Raw genomic sequence first — 18,396 nt, forward strand, 5'->3', positions numbered from 1 at the left:
TTCCATGAAGTAATTATAAAGGTGGCCAGCTAGCTAGCATAAGCTAACGTTAGCTAATAGCTGTATCGTTGGCACTGCTCTGTAACAACGCTTTAGCTTTTCCTTCGTCGTTTACTTCAAACCCGAAATACTTCCAAACAGCACTTCTGCCGTTTTCTTTATCCAAAAGCACAAGTTGCGGAGGCTCTGCATTTGCCATCTTCAGCTAAAATGTTTGTTTACAAACTGAAGACGGCTCTGTGAGGGGGAGGGCTGGAGGAGGTTGAGGGGCAAGCGTGCTCTGAACAGCGTGTCAACAACTTCCGGTAGAACACTGCGAGCAAGCCAGCTGGTATCGATACTGCAGAAAGTATCGATATTTCAGGAAATGAGTATCGAAACAGTTTTAAATATTCAGTATCGATATGTATCGATATTTCGATATTTTTGACAACACTACTAGCTATACAAGCCAATGCTAGCCGAGTCCACTCCACGCAAAACGCGCTAGCCAGCCAACGCCAATCAACAAAGATGATAACTAACGTTATGTGATACAGACAGTAGCTCCTATCAGTACTAGAGCTGCTGCTATCGCTGTTACATCACGGCCACCGCAGAGTTTAGCTGAATACCGCATCACCGCTGTTTTTTATAATAATACTCTCAACCAAAGCAACGGAACAATTTTGATTGACAGTCGATTCTGCCAATTACGTCACACCGCTTGCACCCGCCTCTGCTGTTACCACCAATCGGCAAGCGCGTATTTTACTTCCTGATAGTCAGCCATTGATCAGAGCTCACAACACGACTAATAACGTTAGCTCCCCGCCGGAGTGGATTACCATCACTCCTCAGGAGTACTAAACGAGGCATAATGATTTTACTGCAACGAATGTTATAATAAAAGCCCTTCGTTCTATACACTTGTCTGATTGAAAACTGTATTAACAGACCGCAGAATGGGCACAACTCGGCACGCTCTGAGCAAAGAAAGGAACTGAGATATGAATTGAGTAATGCTTGCCTTCAGGGGAGGAAACTAACTTTTTGGCTTACCAGCCAACTGGCGGGTATCTGATTTTTTTTACCAGCCAAATAGATTTTTTACCAGACAAAAAAAATCGCTAATTGTGATAATTACTTCTTTGTACGTCTTCGTCTAAATTGATTTTCAATCATAGTAAATTAATCACACTGTCTCTACTCTTCAAAATATTACATCATTAAATCACATATTAACATGAAAGAGGGAACTATTCTGGACTGGGTTGGGCTGAACTGGGCAGTGAAAGATGCTGGGTTGGGCTGGTCTAGGTTATACTGAATGATGAATTGAAAATGGGGGACCCTGATGTAAACAAGACGAAAGTCTTTCTCTGGTCTGCATCCCCTTAACAATTGCATGTATTGAGCCGTACTGTACTGTACCCATTCTGCAATCTGTTAAATAAAGTTTTCATTCATCACAGCTCAACTACTAGGAATGTGTGTCTGACTCTTAAGTGCAGGAAATATTCATCAGAAAGGGGGGACATGATGGAGGGAATGGAAAGAGCAGGTTTGACAGGAGCAGGGTTGAAGGGATTGATTGATTGAAAAGTGTATTAACAGATTGCAGAATGGGTACAGTACAGTTCAATACATACAATTGTTAAGGGGATGCAGACCAGAGAAAGACTTTCGTCTTGTTTACATCAGGGTCCCCCATTTTCAATTCATCATAACATATTGGAGTGTGGAGGAAGTGGACAAGGCATTAAGCAAACAGGACTGAAATGGGGGACCCTGATGTAAACAAGACTAAAGTCCTTCTCTGGTCTGCATCCCCTTAACAATTGTGTGTATTGAGCTGTACTGTATTGTACCCATTCTGCAATCTGTTAATAAAGTTTTCAATCAATACTGGGTTGGGCAGTGAAAGAACCAAGCATTTCACTGTAATGTAATAGCTAAATAAAACAACTTGAACTTGACTTGTTACATTTGCACTCTGGTTGTATGCCAAATGTATTCTGGTTGTACTGTACTTGTGCTGTAAGATGACAATACATTGGAACCGAATCGACAACGCTAGGGGTTCAGCGGGTGTATTCTGAATGCCAAATATGACAACATCACCGTTGTGAAGGGCATATGGGCGAGTGGTGATATGCTGGGAAACCCGGTAATAATAAAATGTCACTCGGCTGCATTTAAGCAAAGCCGCTCAGTATAGTCCACTATGTTGAATGCGCGTTATGGTAGCTTGTTACATGCTAGGTAGCTAGCCGGCTAATGTTGTTGACTTGTCATTCTCATCCGACTCGAAGGAGACGCGTCGCGTGCTGTTGTTCGCCCCCATGTCAGACCGCACCGATATCCGAAAGCGACGACTCTACATGCAATTATTTTCATCCACTCATGTGTTTTTGTAAGTTTGTCTACGTTGTCAAGCCGGCTGCCGGTGGCATGAGTTTGTAGGTCTGCGCGCAGTCAGTGGTCTGTCCACTTCCCCTAGATGGGCGGCATCTTCTAGAAAACGAGTGTTCATTGGAGGAGCGCATCTGTACAACGATGATGTTCATTGGTTATGGTCTGATTATTATGTGGCGCAAATGGGAGGAATCAAGGGGGGAGTCAGAGTTCGGTTTGTGTCAGTGAGCGAATCAGCAGATTGCAGAATGATTTTTTTGTTTTGTTTTGTAATTACTAGTACTCGCCAGACTGGCGAGTGCTCTTCATGAATTACTCGCCAAACGTAAAAAATACTCGCAATTGGCGAGTAAAGTGGCCTAATTTCCTCCCCTGCTTGCCTTGCTATGGTCCGGTAAATACGCTGATGTTATTGAACGTGTAACTACTAACTATATAACGTTAATGCCACAAAACGAATGCCTTTGTAATCATAAGTAGTAACGTTATAATAATAATAATAATAATAAGAAGAAGAAAGGGTCGGGGGGGGTAACCACCGGGCGCTACCAGCCCTGCCCACGACACAGAGTGAACGGCGCACGACCAGAGGGGAGACTTCGAATCCGTGTTTCACTTTCAATAAGGAATGCGTGCTTGCCAAATCCCAAACAATATTCATGCTGCAAAGTCATCCTCTAAAGATAGATATTTAGACTAGAGGCAGGCTATATGCTATAAAGAGTAGACTACAACAACAAAAAATGCATTCAAACTTTTTTTTTCTTTTTTGTAATAACCGCAGCGGTGGGAAATATTTCGCAAATTTGTGCGGTAAGGAAAACATCAATACCGCGGCAGCTCTAATCAGTACTGTAGTCATGCCACCGATGCCAACGCTCACCGGACGAGCCATGCCAGCTCCCGTCTCAACCAGAGTTTGTTGTTCTTCATTCCAGAAGGTTGCTTCCGGTAAACTAGCGCAACGTCACCACTGACAGCAGCGCTGTGCTCCAATTAGGGATGGGTACCTTTCACATTTGAACCGATACCGGTACCTGTGAATCGCTACCGGTACCCAACGGTACCTTTTTTCGGTACTTTAGTCTCAAGAAATGTAATTTACCCATCTCAGTCGTAAAAAAAAAATCCAAACTTCAAATAACTACAATTTCGACAGTTTTCGGCTTGTCATTGCTCCGACTGCTTTGTTGTTGAATCAAGTCAAATCCTAGGTAAGCATATATTGTGCGTGTGAACGTTGACATGAAAATAAAAAAATAAAAAAAAATAAAAAAATAAAATACAATTTTTTAATTTTTTAATTTTTATTTTCGGTTCGGTACCTCAAAAGTACCGAATTCGGTACCCATCCCTAGCTCCAATAGGAAGGCATTTGCATGCATAAATGAATACATTTAAAAAAAGAACGCAGTATAGTATCATTTTGAACACTCTAGTACCGCGGTACTATACTAATACCGGTATACCGTGCAACCCTACCATACTGGGGTCACGGACAGGGACGCAGGGAAGAGTAGACTAGGAGCGGATAATGGTGGAGCTACGGAGCTAACAGCTAACAATAAAGACACTCACAAGATAGCACTTGTTTTTCATATGTGTATATAATGTTATATCTATAGATGAGACAGACATCTCCTCTGTGTGTGTGTGTGTTCACTCAGGCTGTAAGGGAGGACCGACAGGGAGACACAGACAGGGCCTGTAGGCAGATAAGACACTAGCCAAGGATGTAGGGAACATCTATATAGTGTCTGTCAGAGGTAACAGCGGCTGGCGTTGCTTAGTAACGAGATTGGCGTTGCTATGGCTAACAGCCGTTGCTAGGGAAATATACTTTATAGCGGTGGGTTCTTCCGAGTTGACTCAGAAAAGCAGACGAGCGTTGACAGCGAGACAGCAAAGATCCCTCCACCCTCCTCTGAGGCTGGAGGGTGGGGGAGGAGCACACCACGAGGACATAGCTAGAGGCTAACGGATAGGGATGACCTCCGGACCCCGGTTCTAAACGGGAACCGGTACCATATTAGAAAAGACCGGAGTATTTATAAGCTCCGACGTCATCGGTACTGCTATCGGTACTCGAGAAATTATGGAGTTTTTTTTTGAGGAATTTAAACGTCGCAAACTAATCTTGTTGGCCGTTTTCTATATCTCTCCTCCCTCGGTCTCTCTCTGCCTGCGCGAGGAGCGGGCTGTGCTCTTACACACACACTCACTCACACACACGGGTGCTGTTGTAGGCTACAGTACAGACAGCTCTGCTCTCATCATGGCGGACAGAACGAAACGTTCAAAAGTCTGGGTCTATTTTACTAAAGTCGATGCTGACACCGCTCATTGCCACAAGTGCAACAAGACATTTGCCAGCAGGGGGCGAAATTTAAGCCCGCCGCCCGCCAGGGGCGCTCAGTTTTTACCTTTGGCGCTTGCCACTGAGAGGTCTGCCCGCCGTGTGGCGGGTAGACGTGTAGTTCATAACGATACTCTTATTTTGAAAATCTGTGCGGGTCTCATTTCCGCCCCAAACGCAGCTAGAGTCATAATATCGATGGCCCAGGCAGTTAGCAACATTCGGTTTGTATGATATTCTTATTTTTTTTTTTAAACGTGGCAACGAGTCATATCCGCCCAGCCGGGCCAGCCCTGCAGCGGGATACTATTTGCTTCTGCTCGTATCAACACAGAGGCAGTCTGCTATAGTCTAGATCGGACCTCCATGAGCTACCGTGACTGTTTAAACAATGACCCAGTCAACTATTCACTTTTAGTTTAATACATGACGAGGCATTGTCTAACGATATCTAGCTGGCTAGCTACTGATGGCTGCTGATAAACAAATGCTCCAGCAATAGTCGACTCGAGTGCATAATACCTCCGTTCAGGGTTTCCGTTAGAAAAAATTGTTGCCGGTCTCCGTGACCTGCAAGATTTCAATCTACCGGACAAATGAGATTAATTCCGGTCATAGTTTATTTAGCTTTAAAACAATTGATAGGCAGGCTATATAAAGAATGTCATCCTCAAGGCATGTAGATTTATAATATTATTACTTAAAACTAGGCTACTTTTGCGTATACAGTCATTAATATATTCCAAATAAAATAAGTCCCTCGATACTCCGTGCTGCTGCTGACTTGAAATAAAATAGTGGGCAGTCGGTCCGACACTAAACAGCAGTCTGTTATAATCACATTTTTATGAGCTAACGAATTCCGTTATATTGGACATTTGTATTAATTATATCAAGCGAAGAACTGAGAAAGCAGAGAGACGGCAACATTATCGTGGTTTGCGTGACGACTCTCTCCACCTCGCAACGACTTATTTGCAAAGAGTATGGCGCTGCAGAGCAGCTGTTCAGCTGTTATTGGCTCTTTTCTGGGAACCGCACAACAGCGCCCCCCACCCAACATTGGCTGAAAATGGCTGAATTGGAGTACTGCTGGAATATTGCATTGTACTGCTGGTACTGCGGCTCTACAGCTTCAGAAAAGTCCGCACAACCAGCACTAAGCTCTCGCCGACAACGTCGTTGTCATTATTAGAAGCAACGAGGAAACAAATGTAATGATCGTTTCGTTCATCGCATAGGCTATTTAATTTTAGCCTATTTTAATACAATTCAAATAATCAAATTGTGCTTAGACTCAGGGAATTATTTTCACCGGACATTAAGACCGGAGAGATAAAATATGTCGGACTCAAACAGATTTTGCCGGTAAAATACCGGTAATTACCGGCTAACGGAAACGCTGCCTCCGTTCCCTCGTTAGCTAGCTCACGTTAGCTAGCTCACGTTAGCTCTATATGTCCCAGTAAACTAAATTGTCTTAACGTTATCTAGCGGGCTAGCATTAGCTACAGATAGCTCCTGATATCAATGTCTTATAACATTGATTCAATGCGTATTCTAGCTGAGGGCTTGATGAATGTGATTTGACCAAATAACCGTAACATTATACCAATAGGGTCCAGCTGCAGCGCCGGAGAATCCTTGCATGCTGAATGTAGAGTATTAGTATAGCGTCTACTCTAGCTGCATCGCCGGAGAATCCTTGCTGGAACTGGAGTAGGGCTGGGCGATATGACCAAAAACGTTATTGCGATAAAATCAGGGGGCGAAATTAAAGCCCGCCGCCCGCCAGGGGCGCTCAGTTTTTACCTTTGGCGCTTGCCACTGAGAGCCCTGCCCGCCGTGTGGCGTGTAGACGTGTAGTTCATAATGATACTCTTATTTTGAAGATCTGTGCCGGTCTCATTTCCGGCCCAAGCGCAGCTAGAGTCATAATATCGATGGCTCCGGCAGTTAGCAGCATTCGGTTCGTATGATATTCTTATTTTGAAAAAAAACGTGGCAATGAGTCATATCCGCCCAGCCGGGCCAGCCCCCTGCAGCGGGATACTATTGGCTTCTGCTCGTATCAACACAGAGCGGCCCGCAGCTCTAGTGCCACTGCTAACGTTAAGCTCTCAGAATGGTAGCAGCTCGCCTGCAGCATCTAGTGCTAACGTTAAGCTCCCAGAATGGTAGCAGCTCGCCCGCAGCATCTAGTGCTAACGCATTGTCTAACGGTATCTAGCTGGCTAGCTACTGATATCAACAAATGCTCTAGCAATAGTCTACTCGAGTGCATTATACCTCCGTTCCCTCGTTAGCTAGCTCGCGTTAGCTAGCTCACGCTAGATCGATCTGTCCCAGTAAACTAAATTGTCTTAACGTTATCTACCGGGCTAGCAGTAGCTACAGATAGCTCCTGATATCAATGTCTTATAACATTGATTGAATGCGTATTCTAGCTGAGGGCATGTTGAATGTGATTTGACAACATAACCGTAACGTTATAAATGGGTCCAGCTGCATCGCCGGAGAATCCTTGCATGCTGAATGTAGGGTCTAGCTGAATATAGGGTCTAGCTGCAGGGCCGGAGAATCCTTGCTGGAGCTGGAGGCTACTCAAGTATACACACAGACAGTGGAGCTGTTTGCAGATAGCAAGCATTTTGACTTATTGCGTGGTGGCGATGTCTCGCAGATAATACAACTACAAGTATGATTATATAATATATATATTTTTTTTTTATATAAAATATATATATATATATATATTTTTAATCAAAATAATTTTGGCAGGTAAGAAATATGCTTGGCGGTAGACTCTTCCCATCTACCCGCCACTGGCCGGTGAGTCAAAAAGTTAATTTCGCTCCCTGGATAAAATTATAAAATTATTTTCATATAATTCAATATCGATAATTATCGTCGATATAATGTCTGTCAAGTTTAATTAACTTCTTATGCTGCTGCGAATGTCTCGAGTCGAGTTGATGTCGTCATCAGTCCGCGCACGTTAGCAGTTAGCCGACAAGCGGAGTATCTCATGACAATGTAATAAATATGACACTAAAATACTCTCTTCCGCCACAATATATTGAAACGACGTCCACTGTATACCCCACACTACTATAAACGTGGCCTCAGAATTCACGCCACACACATACTCGGCACGTAAATATATAAAACAGCGCTGTGCAAGCTAATTATCCTAGCGCCAGCCTTGAGTCCTAAACCAAAACAGTGGCGCATCATCTGGAGCTGTGGTGCGTAAGCACGTCACGTCATCACGTAACGTTGGTGTTAGTGAGTGTGTTGAGCCGAGGCTGAGCCGAGCCAAACTTGGAAAATCGATATATCAAAACTTTGCGACCACGTTTCATGTTTATTTCGAGGAAATAATTTATCGCGATATTTATCGTTATCGTTTTATCGCCCAGCCCTAAGCTGGAGGCTACTCAAGTATACACACAGACAGTGGAGCCGTTTGCAGATAGCGAGCATTTTGACTTATTGCGTGGTGGCGATGTCTCGCAGATAATACAACTACAAGTATGATTATATAATATATATTTTATTTTAAAAAGAAATTATATAATATATATATATATATATTTTTTTTTAATCAAAAAAAATTTACAGGTAAGAAATATGCTTGGCGGGTAGATTCTTCCCATCTACCCGCCACTGGCCGGTGAGTCAAAAAGTAAATTTCGCTCCCTGTTTGCCAGTAATGTATAAGCGCTGGTACTTGTCAATGTGGCTGGCGGGGAGCTAACGTTATTAGCCTGAGCTCCGGTAGTAGAGTAATGGCTGACAATCCGGAAGTAAACAAACGAACGAGAGCTTCCGATTGGTGGTAAGAAGAAGAGGTGGGTGCAAGCGGTGTGACGTAATTGGCAGAATGGACTGTCAATCAAAATAGTATTGTATGACTCCAACTTTTTTATCTTACATTTTTTGTTAATTATAAAGTCTATAATTCAGACACATTTAAAACATTGCTGCTGCTGTTGCTGCTGAAGAAATAATATTTATTTATATTTATATAGTTAGATAAAAGAATAATAAAGCAATGTCGATTCTGTTCTTAATACATTTTTTTTTTCTTGTAAAATAATCAAAAAGAACCGATAAGAGTATCGATAAAGTACCGAACCGTTAAGCAGTATCGATAAGAGTAGTAGTATCGATAAAATCCTAACGATACCCATCCCTACTAACGGAACAGGCGTCGGCTAACGGATAGGCCTCAGGATCAGGGAGGGAGCAGCCACGAGGAGAGCTAGCTTCGGCTAATTGGATAGATAGCAACGCAGAGGGAAGTCACGGAACAGCAGGTGACGAGTTGATTAGAGGCTGAAGACCACCTAATACAACAAAATCTCACTAATAACTAGGGGTGTAACAATGCATCGATTCTAATGTGACGATTCAACGGCATCGATTTGAAAATGTTAGAATAGATTATAATCGAAAGTAATCTAAATTATAAAAAAAAATAGAAAATTTGTTTTGTTAAAAGAAAATCCGTGTATTGTTTTTATTGGCCTATAGTCCATTCATGCTGAGTGAATCAGTTCCCCCAGCCACATTTACACATTTGTATTCAAATTTTTGGGGGGAATTAACTGATAGAAAATGTATAGAAAATTAATCGAATTGAATCGTGGTCAAATTAAGAGATTTCATGATGCATTGAATCGTTGCCTGAAGAATCGTAATCGAATCGTTGTGAGGTCGAATCGTTACACCCCTAGTGAGCTCAGCTGTTTACTCAGCTGAGTAGCCTGGGGGGAGGGGCATTGTGGGGAGGGCAGCGGCAGTGAGCGCTGTGTGAAGAGAGAGTGTTTTAATGCAATTGATCTCCATTTGGATGCAAATGCAAATACATCAGAATCGCCGTCATTTAGAAATGAGATCGCATAGGTCTATGAATCAAGATTGCGGTCTTTTTACGATTAATCAAATACATCAGCTGGACCAGCTACCCTCCCCACTCCTCCAGACCATAGCACCAGACATCCTCCCATTCCTAACTGCAACCATCAACTCCTCACTCAACTCGGGGGTGGTCCCCACCTCCCTAAAACAAGCCAGAGTCACGCCGCTCATAAAAAAACCAACCCTGAACCCTACCGTCATAGGCAACTACCGTCCTGTCTCTCTTCTCTCCTTCCTTTCTAAAACACTTGAACGTGCTGTATCCAACCAACTTACTGCTTATCTCTTACAGAATGACCTCCTAGACCCTAATCAGTCAGGCTTCAGGACTGGTCACTCCACAGAGACAGCCCTCATTGCGGTCACAGAGGCACTTCACTTAGCAAAAGCGAAAGGCCTCTCCTCTGTCCTGATTCTCCTAGATCTATCTGCAGCCTTCGACACAGTCAACCACCAGATCCTCCTTGCGGCCCTCGCAGGAATGGGAGTGGCTGGCTCTGCGCTGACATGGCTGTCATCATACCTCAATGACCGCTCCTACCAAGTGTCATGGAGAGGGACCCTGTCGGCCACCCGCCCCCTGCGGACGGGTGTCCCCCAGGGCTCGGTTTTAGGACCCCTTCTCTTCTCCCTCTACACTAAATCACTGGGTAACATTATCACGTCTCATGGCTTCTCCTACCATTGTTATGCCGACGATACTCAACTCTTCCTCTCCTTCCCTCCCTCAGATATCCACGTCTCTGAGCGGATCTCGGCCTGTCTGTCCGACATCTCAGCCTGGATGACGTCCAACTAGGGATGCCCCGATCACGTTTTTTGCCACCGATACCGATCACCGATCGTCGTGAGCCATATCGGCCGATACCGATCCGATACCGATCGTTTTTGATTAAAAGAAATTAAAATTTATTTTATATAATTTTTTTTTTTATAAAATATATATATTATATAATTAGACTTGTACTTGTATTATCTGCGAGACATCGCCACCACGCAACAAGCTCCACTGTCTGTGTGTACTCTAGTAGCCTCCAGCTACGGCCAGGATTCTCCGGAGCTGCAGCTGGACCTATACTCGAGTAGCCTCGAGCTACGGCCAGGATTCTCCGGCGCTGCAGCTGGACCCTAGTATTGGTATAACGTTAAATCACATTCACAAGCCCTCAGCTCGAATATGCATCGAATCAGTGTTATAAGACATTGATATCAGGAGCTATCTGTAGCTACTGCTAGCCGGATATATATAACGTTAATACAACGCCTCAGTGAATTATTTAGTTTAATGGGACATTTCGTTTTGAACAGTGAACTAGCTTGCGCTAACGTGAGCTAACAGCTAACAGCTAACAGGTATCATACACTCTACTAGACTTTGTGGAGCGTTTGTTTATGTCAGGAGCTATCGGTAGCTGGCCGGCTAGATACCGTTCGGTTAGACAATGCCTCATCATGTATTAAACTAAAAGTGTATAGTTGACTGGGTCATTTTGTAACGGTAGCTAAGCTAACGTTAGCTCAAGGAGACGCCGTCCTCCCGTGTCCCGTGTCTCACTAGACTAGACCAGTGTTTACATGCGTACGGGAGGGGCTGGAGGAATGAGCAGACGCCGCACCACCGGTGTCTGAGACAGAACTCAGCGACAGCGTGTGAGATCGGGTTTGACGATCGGTGAAAATAAAGCATTATCACCGATCACCGATCGCATATATATACTGAATATCGGCCGATAACGATCGGTGGCCGATCGATCGGGGCATCCCTACGTCCAACCACCTCAAACTGAACCTAAGCAAAACAGAATTGCTCCACCTGCCGGCCAAATCCTCCCCCCTAACCGACCTTTCAATCACAGTCGAGAATGCAGCTGTGACTGCGTCCCCGACCGCCAAGAACCTTGGTGTTGTCCTCGACGACCAGTTGAACTTCTCTGCTCACATCGCAGCGACGACCAGAACCTGCCGATTCCTCCTGAGCAACGTCAGAAGGATCCGCCCCTTCCTGACAAAAGAAGCCACCCAACTCCTCGTCCAATCAACAGTCATCTCCCGCCTCGACTACTGCAATGCACTGCTAGCTGGCCTCCCGGCCACTGCCACTAAGCCTCTTCAACTCATTCAGAACGCAGCGGCCCGCCTGATCTCAAACCTACCGAAGTCGGCCCATGTCACCCCACTTCTTAGGGACCTGCACTGGCTCCCCATTGCTGCACGAATCCGCTTCAAGGCCCTCGACCTAGCATACCGTGCGGCAAAGGGAACCGCTCCCGCCTACCTCCGGTCAATGGTCTCTAACTACACACCCTCAAGACCCCTACGCTCTGCATCTTCTGGCCGCCTCAGACCTACTCCTATCCAAGCTCCGGGAGGGTCATCAAAGAGAAGTCGCCTATTCTCAGTCCTTGCCCCACAATGGTGGAATGAACTACCCACCAGCGTTTCCGTTAGCCGGTAATTACCGGTATTTGACTGGCAAAATCTGTTGAAGTCCGACATATTTAATCTCTCCGGTCATAATGTCCGGTGAAAATAATTCCCTCTAAACACAATTAGATTATTTGAATTGTATTAAAATAGGCTAAAATTATATAGCCTATGCGATGAACGAAACAATCTCACCAAGCAGCCGGTCTAATAATGACATCCTGCTGTCAGCGCGAGCTGGCTGCTGATATATTTACGTGAAGCATGGCTTGGCAGGGTGCAGTACTCCAATTCAGCCATTGGCAATTCAGCTGTTGGGTGGGGGCGCTGCTGACACCACTGCTCTGCTCTGCCTGCTCCAAGTGCTCCATGCTTCACGTAAATATATCAGCAGCCAGCTCGCGCTGACACAGCGGTGCCAAATTTCTCAGTTCTTCGCTTGATATAATTAATACAAATGTCCAATATAACGGAATTAGTTAGCTCATAAAAATGTGATTATAACAGACTGCTGTTTATTAAGGTCGGGCAGACTGCCCACCGACACCTCAAGTCGGCAGCAGCAGCACGAAGTCTCGAGGGACTTATTTTATTTGGAATATATTAATGACTGATACGCAAAAGTAGCCTAGTTTTAAGTTAAAATATTATAAATGCCTTGATGATGTCATTCTTTATATATGTCTATCAATTGTTTTTAAGCTCAATAAACTCTGACCGGAATTTATCCCATTTGTCCGGTAGATTGAAATCTACCGGACACTCAGACCTGCAAAAAAAAATTCTAACGGAAACCCAGTTAGGACAGCCGAATCACGTCCAATCTTTCGCCGTCGACTAAAGACGCACTTCTTCAACCATTATCTGAATTAAAAAAAAAAAACAATAAAAAAAAATCTAACCCTAACTAACCGTACTGTCATGCACTTGTCCTAATAAACTAACCTACACTGTAGCACTCAACACTTTGATGAACATTGTTGCTCAGCTGATAGAGTTGTGCCCTTCCTGATGGCTTGTCGTACAGAACTTGTAAGTCGCTTTGGATAAAAGCGTCAGCTAAATGACTAAATGTAAATGTACATCAGAATCGCCGTCATTTAGAAATGAGATCGCATAGGTCTATGAATCGAGATTGCGGTCTTTTTACGATTAATCGTGCAGCCCTTCTATCGCACAGATACAATTTCGGTCGCATATGCAACCAATTCTGTTGCAATTTCGAGCCCTGTACTAGGCTTGAGTAAATTGTGATGAAACAAAGGAGAATATAAAAGATTTGACAGTGAATAACACCATGCTAAAAATGACCAGACATGAAAAACTGCCACTGAGCTAGTTCAGTACCTTCTTGGGATCATGAGTACAAAAAATCTAAGCAAATGAATAAAGGGAAGATGATTAAACAGAAGGTTTTGTAGATACTGCCATCCGGACACATATGAAATATATATAGAATACCAGGCCTATAAATTACCTTATTATAGCCAACTCACACATCTATGGATCAAGCCAAATCTCCTCTTTCAAATGGCAGAGTTCAATTTGGATTTAGTATCTCCAAGCGTGCAGGAAGAAACGTGAATGAAATCTACTGTATGTACAGTTCCATTCTTATAATGGATATGGCTCAACCATTTTGGATCGGATTGCAACGGGATTGTTGCTAAATGTTCACAGAAGGTAGACACTAACTGCGCTCCAATCTATGCCAATAAACACATTCAGTTTTGTGTTAGAGAATTCTGAGAAATAAATAAAAATTCATACACGACAACAGTGCTTGCAGGAAGCTAGAATCGGCTGTGTAATGTAGTTTTTCGAAATTTCAACGCTCATTGAGAGCTCTGGATGCCCTCTCCTCATATGACTACATTCGGCGACCTTTTTTACGTGTTTGCTCGACAAGCGTTGAGTGCCAAAAACGAGATATTACGTTTTTGGATCGTTTGATCTTTTTACTTTGATCCCCGCTCTACAGACTTGCCCGGAGCTGCATCACGTTGGCACATCCACATCCACTAAAACTGCAGTGCTGATTGACTATCACCAGGTGGCAGTATCATCTGTCTGAACTGGAATGGCTTGGTGTTGATACGCTGCCTCTTGGTAGGGGCCCCTCCTCCTGCTTGAACATATTCACATTGATCGCCCCGAAATTCCGTTGCCTAAGCGTATTTTACCATCAAAACGTGTAGACATATACACTGGTAATTGCGATGGCGATGCAATGACTTGAAATTATTCTTCTTGGACCACCTTCTGGCTAAGGTAAGATATATTCTATGTCTATTTGACCGAATCTGAAACATGTTTTTCTAACGATCATAGTTATGTGTTTACGCACGGCACTCAAAGTGTTAAGAGGTTAATGCGTGAAATATGTGAGCTTTGTGAAACATGGAAAATTTACAAATTGTTGCTACAATGTAACATCTCCGGTCTTTTTCTTTTGTGTTCTCTCAGCTGTTAACAAACTGTTATGCTACCTGGCTAGCTAGTAAGCTGTACCCAGCATGCCATTCAACCAGGGAGCGAAATTAACTTTTTGACTCACCGGCAGTGGCGGGTAGATGGGAAGAATCTACCCGCCAAGCATATTTCTTACCTGCCAAATTTTGTTTGATTAAAAAAAAAAGATATATTTTATATAATTTTTTTTTTTAATAAAATATATATTATATAATCATACTTGTAGTTGTATTATCTGCGAGACATCGGCACCACGCAATAAGTCAAAATGCTCGCTATCTGCAAACAGCTCCACTGTCTGTGTGTATACTTGAGTAGCCTCCAGCTCCAGCAAGGATTCTCCGGCCCTGCAGCTAGACCCTATATTCAGCTAGACCCTACATTCAGCATGCAAGGATTCTCCGGCGATGCAGCTGGACCCTATTGGTATAAGTTAACGTTACGGTTCTTTTGTCAAATCACATTCAACATGCCCTCAGCTAGAATACGCATTCAATCAATGTTATAAGACATTGATATCAGGAGCTATCTGTAGCTACTGCTAGCCCGGTAGATAACGTTAAGACAATTTAGTTTACTGGGACAGATAGATCTAACGGGAGCTAGCTAACATGAGCTAGCTAACGAGGGAACGGAGGTATTATGCACTCGAGTCGACTATTGCTGGAGCATTTGTTGATATCAGCAGCTAGCCAGCTAGATACCGTTAGACAATGCCTCGTCATGTATTAAACTAAAAGTGAATAGTTGACTGGGTCATTGTTTAAACAGTAACGGTAGCTCATGTAGGTCCGATCTAAACTAGAGCAGACTGCCCGCATATCGCAATGGTGGCGTTTCAGGAAGTAAACAAGCCAAATGAGAGCTTCCGATTGGTCATTTGCTTTCTTTCTCATGAAACCAGTCACGTCACTCTACTGTGATTGGACCGTTGACTTGAGTGCAATGTGGGACTTGTAGTTTTTTAACGATCTCGCGGCGGAGAAAAAAAAGACGAGAGCGGCTATAATCTGTACTCGCACAATCAAAATAAGAGTATCGTTATGAACTACACGTATACACGCCACACGGCGGGCAGCCCTCGAAGTGTCAAGCGCCAAAGGTAAAAACTGACCGCCCCTGGCGGGCGGCGGGCTTTCGTTTCGGTCCCTGCATTCAACAGTGTAACTGTTAATAGGAGTCCCCTCTCAATACACTACACAATGTAGGTGCCAGTAAAAACAAGGCAAAAACATGCCCTGTGTCATGACATGTATCGTATCACCAGAGTCTTGCCAATACACAGCCCTACTGTTAGTTGGTTGCCGGTGTGGTACTGACGTTTGTGTTGCGAAAGAGTAGTGACTAGAAGACCTCCATATTACAGCCGGCTGCCTCTGACCGTGGAAGAACAATGCTCTGTGCAGTGTTGCATTGTGGGCTCCTCACATGACCCACATGATGCCACAACAGCTTTACAAATGTCCCCCATTCCTCCTCAATGTTAACACAACATAAAAACAGTGCCACCCTATGGATTCAAATGTAACTGCAAGTTTCAGGTGAGGAATTTAGTATGAAAGCATACTGTTTTCAATTCATTATGAAACAATAAATCAATGTGTGAATTTAGGACCAGTACTTCACTAATCCAGTAGGTGGTTACATCATGAGTAGTCGTGCCGATCTCTACAATTTCTAGCTTTAGGATAGTGGCGCATGCTAAAAAATATTGACCCAACTGTTCTGGGGTATAAGAATAACATTTCTTAAAACGGGTGGCATTCCCTGTTACTCAGACGTAGCATTTGTGATTAGCTGGCAAACTACCTAGCTAGCAACCCGATACAGCCACAAACGTTTGTCCAAGAGGACAAAAGAACATTTGAGTAAAGGTCTTGAGCAATTGTACCAAATATGTCCACACCCATGACATCATTCTTCCTCCAGGTCTACTCCACAATGCTGAACAGCACAGTTTCTGGTTCAGTTAGCCAAAACATTAGCTACAAGTAACATTAGCTAACGTTATGTTGGATGCTTGATAGCATTTCAATAAAAATGCACTAATTTCTGCTATCAATCGTGATGGAATGACAGGCATCCTTGTATTCATAATGATGGATTACACTCATCTGGTAAGTTGTGTGTCCATAAACACAATTTGGTTATTCAGCACAGCAGTGCCTGACTGGCTACTAGTCTCCTGTCTTTCAGCGCTCACTCCAACTCTCATGTTGTGCAGAAAGGAGAGAGAGAGGGGCAGAGAGCAGATGGAGCGCAAATAGTTTTTCAGCCTACAAGGCACTCCTTGTTACTCACTAAACAAACGGCACCCTTTAGAACACGAGGCATGTTGCTTTTTGCGTGATTACGTTAAAGACAATAGAAAGCAGATTGTTACATTAAAAAGGTTAACAACACTCCAATGTTGATTTCAAACAAGTCATTATTTTTCAACATTTAATATTTCAACAAGTTCCAACAATAGTTAGATTTTCTAACTAAAAGTGATAGCCCTAGTAGCGTTAGCTAGTACTATAGCTAGCTAACTAATGTCAAAGCTAATGCTAGCCTATGAGCAGATGCTTGTTTAAATGCCTTGTCTGTGGGGTAGACCAGGAGGACCCAATGACATCAAACACGGAGGAAGACACCTTTAATGCAATTGCCCATTACGAACTATGCCGCTTCATCCAGTGACAAACAACTGGTCGCCAAATTCATATAGACAGTCGTTTTTGTAAAACCACTTGATAAAACTGTAGCTAAGGAACGGTTTTACAGAGCTAATAATTTTGTTTTTTTCTTCCGACAAACAACATTGGGCAACATTCGGGTATAAATCTGACCCTAAACGATTACCTCTTTAAGGAATAATATTGTGTATAAAACACCGCAATAATGGGGAAAACTCTTTCGGTACAAATCCGACAGAGTTTAAAAATCACAGGCTCTTCTTAGTTTGAAAATGTAGCTGACTACGGATTACTAGCACTGGCGACAACAAAGAAACCTTAGTAGAAAATAGAGTAACTTAAATAGGAAAAACAAACTTGGCTTTAAAAGTGTGGTCCAGGTCTTTACCCGACAATTACAACAATTTACACGAACTTCAGTAGTTGTACGGCTCTGGAGCGCCCCCTCGAGGGAGGCGCCAATTTTCTGACTTAAAACTCCTTTAAAAAATCGTAAGCATGTACCCACCGTTACAACTTAACAGCACACATTCAGACGGGCTTGATAACTACAACGCTACCGGTACTGGCGTTAGCCTGTAAACACTGACCTAACGTTATCCAGGCAATCTTTTCAACTAAACGTGAGGTTTACTAAACCAGTTAGCAAAGCCAGCTTTTTAGCTTTAGCTACTATACCTACGGGCTTTCTTCCGCTCTCGGCGGGCCGTTAACGTCACATGGACGTTTGTGTTACCCGCGACGGTTATCGGTGTTTAAGAGGTAAAAGTATTATTCAAAAAACGTTAGTTACCTTGTCGGCATCCTCCAGTTACCCACTCTCCCCGAAGCTCCACAGTAAAATGGCCGCAACAACAGTGGTGCGAATGACACAGACCGAGAGAAAGAGGCGGAGGCTCGGAGCAGAAACAGCCAAGAGGGGCGACCAATGGTCGGTCTGCAGGAGAGGCACGTGACCACACAAAAGTGCAATGAGAAATAAATTCAAACGTTAAAGTCAAACCTCACACCAAAACTAAATTCACATATAGCTATTGCTTACATTTTGGGTAATTACATATTGGACTACATATGGACTACACTTGAGAAACACTGTTGCTGACGATAAAAAACTGTATTGCATTCTATACACACTGATAAAAT

The 18,396-nt window shown here is 43.5% G+C and overlaps 1 protein-coding gene across 1 annotated transcript in view; it reads right to left on the reverse strand.

Annotated features, from left to right (window-relative positions):
• The window catches only part of ccdc71 (coiled-coil domain containing 71), a 54,257-nt gene extending 36,167 nt beyond the window's left edge, over window positions 1-18,090 (reverse strand). Inside the window, exon 1 of the mRNA XM_084316454.1 lies at window positions 18,047-18,090. Within this exon, the coding sequence (XP_084172580.1) occupies window positions 18,047-18,057 (11 nt within the window). The 5' untranslated portion in view covers window positions 18,058-18,090. The remainder of the gene's footprint in view (window positions 1-18,046) is intronic.
• Window positions 18,091-18,396: the final 306 nt, after the last annotated feature.

The sequence above is a fragment of the Notolepis coatsorum genome, assembly GCF_963971535.1.
Source record: "Notolepis coatsorum genome assembly, chromosome: 6".
Lineage (NCBI taxonomy): Eukaryota > Metazoa > Chordata > Actinopteri > Aulopiformes > Paralepididae > Notolepis > Notolepis coatsorum.